Genomic DNA, 5,223 nt, shown 5'->3' with positions numbered 1-5,223 from the left:
TTGCAAAGTTAATTTGATAGCCTGAGTGAGTATCGAACCTGATAACTGGTTTTGAATTCATTGATCCCAGCGCTTGAGCCGAGGAGACGACCAACAGCCCTCTTCTCTCTCAAATCCTAAATAAAAGGAAATAAAATCCAGTTTGAGGCTGGAATCTATTCCAGGTCGGTACCAAAAATGCTGTTCGTCGACGTCCTCAGATCTCCAGTCGAGGGATCTGGGTAATGGCACCAAATTGTTGTGGAAAAAACTATTTTACCAAACACTGTCAGGTGAAATCACTCAATCAGGTTTATTCATATATTGTGCACAATAAAGAGAGCTTGTAGGACAATCAGTGATGAAGCAGGTCTGGATGAAAAGCTCTGCTAGGCAGAGACAACACATGAAATATACCAAGGATAAGGGATTCAAAACAAGGGGCAAGACAGTCTGGTTCTGATGCAGCTGTAGAAAACAACTACCAGCCTTGCACATATATACTGTTTATACGCATTTTATTATCGTTTCATAAGTTATTTCATTATAAAAACTAGTGACTCTTTCCATATCAATAAAAATCAGGGACTACCAAAGATGTATTTTATAGGTTTATTTCCTTTGTTTCAAGTGAACAAAATACATTTTCTTTATTTTACTTTCAAGTTCATGAAAGAAAGTACCAGAATTTGATATGACATCTTAATGTTTATTCACCAAAATAAAATTCCCAGCATTATTATCATCATCAAGCCTAATGTATTACTTTTAAACGTTCAAGAAACCCAAGAAAAGCCAGATATTATTCTATCAGGAACTGAAAACTACTGCATTATCATTAACCATAAAGTAAACTCATAAGACTATGATGCAAACATTGATTTCTCCGTATCCTGCAGCCATGATAGAGCAGTTGGAAAACAAACATCAGATTTCCCTGAGAAACCAAACACACCCGGTGTCACCAGCAGAGAGTTTTGGTGACTCAGTCAGTTGTTTTGAACAGAAAACTGTTGTGAAAAAAACTTGAAATTTTATTACTTTCATAGCCCTCCTCTTCCTGGTCTCAAACAAACATTAAAGCTGGGTGGAACCAGCAGCTGCTGAAGGACGAAGCTCATTGGCTGTAGCCTCTCTGCCCTGACCTGTGATTGGTGGATCAGAGCTCAAGCTTGTTTCTCTTCTCAGGAAATGAAATTAACAGTCAGTGTGACTGAGAGGAGAAATGGAGCAGCTGGACCGAGAAACCTTCTCCTGTTCCATCTGTCTGGATCTACTGAAGGATCCGGTGGCTATTCCCTGTGGACACAGCTACTGTATGAACTGTATTACAAACTTCTGGGATGAAGGTGAGAAAAAGAAAAACTACCACTGTCCTCAGTGCAGGAAAACCTTCACACAGAGGCCTGACCTGCAGAAAAACGCCATGTTAGCAGCTTTAGTGGAGCAGCTGAAGAAGACTGGACTCCAAGCTGCTCCTGCTGATCTCCACTATGCTGGACCTGAAGATGTGGCCTGTGATTCCTGCACTGGAAGAAAACTGAAAGCCATCAAGTCCTGTTTATTCTGTCTGGCCTCTTTCTGTGAGAAACACCTTCAGCCTCATCATGATGTGGCTCCATATAAGAAACACAAGCTGGTGGAGCCGTCCAAGAACCTCCAGGAGAACATCTGCTCTCGTCATGATGAGGTGATGAAGATGTTCTGCCGCACTGATCAGAAGTGTATCTGTTATCTCTGCTCTGTGGATGAACATAAAGGCCACGACACAGTCTCAGCTGCAGCAGAAAGGACTGAGAGGCAGAGAGAGCTGGAGGAGAGACGAGGAAAAATCCAGCAGATGATCCAGGACCAGGAGAAAAATGTGAAGCTGCTTCAACAGGAGGTGGAGGCCATCAATCACTCTGCTGAGAAAGCAGTGGAGGACAGTGAGAAGATCTTCGCTGAGCTGATCCGTCTCCTCCAGAAAAGAAGCTCTGAGGTGAAGCAGCAGATCAGATCCCAGCAGGAAACTGAAGTGAGTCGAGTCAAAGATCTTCAGGAGAAGCTGGAGCAGGAGATCACTGAGCTGAAGAGGAAAGACGCTGAGCTGGAGCAGCTCTCACACACAGAGGATCACAACCAGTTTCTCCTCAACTACCCCTCACTGCCAGCACTCAGTGAGTCTACACACTCATCCAGCATCAACATCCGTCCTCTGAGACACTTTGAGGACGTGACAGCAGCTGTGTCAGAGCTCAGAGAGAAACTACAGGACGTCCTGAGAGACTCATGGACAAACATCTCGGTGATGGTCACTGATGTGGATGTTCTACTGTCAGAACCAGAACCAAAGAGCAGAGCTGGATTCTTAAGATATTCATGTGAAATCACACTGGACCCAAATACAGCACGCAGTTTTCTGTTACTATCAGAGGGAAACAGGAAGGTGACATTAATGAAGCGGGATCAGTCTTATTCTAGTCACCCAGACAGATTTACTGGTTGGTTTCAGGTTCTGAGTAGAGAGAGTCTGACTGGATGTTGTTACTGGGAGGTGGAGTGGAGCGGGAAAGGGGTTTATGTAGCAGTCGCATACAAGAACATCAGCAGAGTAGGAGTTGGGAATGAATGTGGATTTGGACGTAATGACAAATCTTGGGCATTAGAGTGTTACCAAAACAGTTTTAGATTTGGTCACAATAATATCTGGACCTCCATCTCAGGTCCTGGTTCCTCCAGAATAGGAGTTTACCTGAATCACAGAGCAGGTATTCTGTCCTTCTACAGCGTCTCTGAAACCATGACTCTCCTCCACAGAGTCCAGACCAGATTCACTCAGCCGCTACTGGCTGGAGTTTGGGTTTGTAACACTGGAACCTCTGCAGAGATCTGTGAACCCAAATAGATTTTCTCTTTCTTTTTTTTTCTGATTGATCACGGTTCATTGTTCTGATGTCTTTGCTCTGCTGTTCTGCTCTTTATGTTTCTGGTTTCAATTGTAGTTCTGTGTTTCAGGATTCATAAAGTAAAACATTGCTGATTTATTTTGTTCTTATGACAGAAATATTTCTCCACATGAAAATATAAAATTCTCTGGACTTTAATAGTTTTTGCTTTAATATTTATATTGATGTATTTGGATGTTCTGATTGTTCTTATTTTAATCAGTTGAGATTGAAGTGAACTGAACTTGCTACTGTTTTCTTTATTGATCAAAAACAAAACAAAGAATAAAATTTAAACTAACACCAACTCACAACTGACGCTGTTTTTCTTCAATTCTTTAGATTCAAATCAGAAAAACATTTCTCTTTTGCATTCTTAAAAAAACTATTACAGATTAATTTTTTAAGTTTTCTCCTCGTTATTACAATAAATTGTGACTTTTGTCAAATAAAGTGCAGAAACTTTTCCTTCAGTCTCATTTGATGCTGGAGAAGATCAGATATTTGGTTTAATCTTCATTTGTCAACAACACTTTTTCCAACACTGCATAAAAATTACAGTAATAAAGTTTTTATTAGATGACTTATCAGATAACCTGTCAATGCAAACAATATTAAATTAGTGATTCATATCTGTAGATAATTGACTTCCATCCATCCATTTTGTAACACCCTTGTCCCTAGTGGGGTCGGGAGGTGCTGGTGCCTTTCCAGCAAACGTTTCGGGAGAGGCGGGGTCACCCTGGACAGGTCGCCAGTCTGTCGCACACACACACTCACCCCCACACCTAACAAGAATTTTAGAGAGACCAATTAACCTGACAGTCATGTTTTTGGACTGTGGGAGGAAGCCAGAGTGCCCGGAGAGAACCCACGCATGCACACCCATACATACGCACGCCCACCCACCCCAACATGCACACATATACACATCCCTTCCATGGGCTGCCACCTTATCGTGGTGTAGGGGTTTGAGTGTCCCAGTGATCCTCTGAGCTATGCTGTCAAGGGCTTCATGCCTCTGGTAGGGTCACCCAATGCAGAGAGGTTCTAGGTGAGGAACCAGACCAAGTGCAGCCCAAATACCCCTTATGATGAAGACCACCAATTGAAACAGTGTTCCCTCTCCCGGACGCGGGTCAACGGGGCCCACTCTGGAGCCAGGCCTGGAGGAGGGGCACGTTGGCAAGCGCCTGGTGGCCAGGCTTTAACCCATGGAGCCCTGTCAGGCTAAACAATAAATATTTAGTTTACATCTACATTTAGCATTAAGCTAAATATTTATTTAAGCTTAAGATTTAGTGACCAAGCTATATATATTATATTGAGCTAAATGATAAGCCTTGAGCAAGCTGAATACTTAGCTCTGAGCTAAGTATTTGGCTAACAAGGCAAATATTTGTCTCTGAACTAAATATTTAGTTCAGACTAGGGTAACGGGTACCAGGATTCTGGACCCGTCAGCAGCAGATGAAGCTGAAAAACAGCATGTAAATGAGCACAAGGGAGACGCACTCTGTGTTACTCCAATTTCTCTGAGCTTATTTATTCAACAAACCAGCTCATTTAACGGTCAATACAGTCCAAATTATAGTTCAGTAACTTACTGTACACATTAGACATATTCCATCATAGACATCAACATCAACATTAGCTTTCCTTAAACCAGAAATAATCCCATAACATCATATTTTGTCACAATTCCCTCAATTCCCTGCACTTTATATGCATATTTAATCACACACAGTGACATATTTCATGGGCATGTATCTTACAGTTGTTGTAAACTGGCATAACTATCTTAGAATTCAAACTACTTTAATTAAGTGAATGCATTAAATCACAGTTTAACCTTCCACCACTGTGTTTAGACCACAAATAAACCCTGGAGCCTGATAACAGTATATCACTCTCACATCATGGATTATATGAATATCCCAACTTCCTTTACAAGCGGTTACTGTTAGTAATTCTACTGAACCCGCTATTATCCGCCGCTACAGTGTGCTAACCAACTAGCATCACGGCATGTTGGCTACTTCCTCTAGCCGCTGTTTCCTCCAAAACACAACAAAACTCTTCCAATATCTTTCACACATTGACGCATTTCCCTAAACATTTCGCGAACAATACCGAATAATAAAAAAAGTACTTTATTAAAATAAACTTGAAGGTTATTCTCACCTGAAAAACAGCATGTAAGACGCAGTCTGCGTTACTCCCATTTCTCTCAATTTATGAGAAACGGCAGAGCAACACCTACTGGTGAAACACCGCTACTACACCCATCGTCATTAATCCCTGTTAACAACAAATA

The 5,223-nt window shown here is 41.6% G+C and overlaps 1 protein-coding gene across 1 annotated transcript; it reads left to right on the top strand.

Annotated features, from left to right (window-relative positions):
- The first annotated feature begins 1,185 nt into the window (after nt 1-1,185).
- LOC116717856 (tripartite motif-containing protein 16-like) lies at nt 1,186-3,407 on the top strand. The gene has a single exon (XM_032559497.1). The coding sequence runs from the start codon at nt 1,205-1,207 to the stop codon at nt 2,864-2,866; it is 1,662 nt and encodes a 553-aa protein (XP_032415388.1). The 5' UTR covers nt 1,186-1,204; the 3' UTR covers nt 2,867-3,407.
- The last annotated feature ends 1,816 nt before the right edge of the window (nt 3,408-5,223 follow it).

The sequence above is a fragment of the Xiphophorus hellerii genome, chromosome 3 (assembly GCF_003331165.1).
Source record: "Xiphophorus hellerii strain 12219 chromosome 3, Xiphophorus_hellerii-4.1, whole genome shotgun sequence".
Classification (NCBI taxonomy): Eukaryota; Metazoa; Chordata; class Actinopteri; order Cyprinodontiformes; family Poeciliidae; genus Xiphophorus; species Xiphophorus hellerii.
This window is presented reverse-complemented; position numbering and strand designations above follow the sequence as displayed.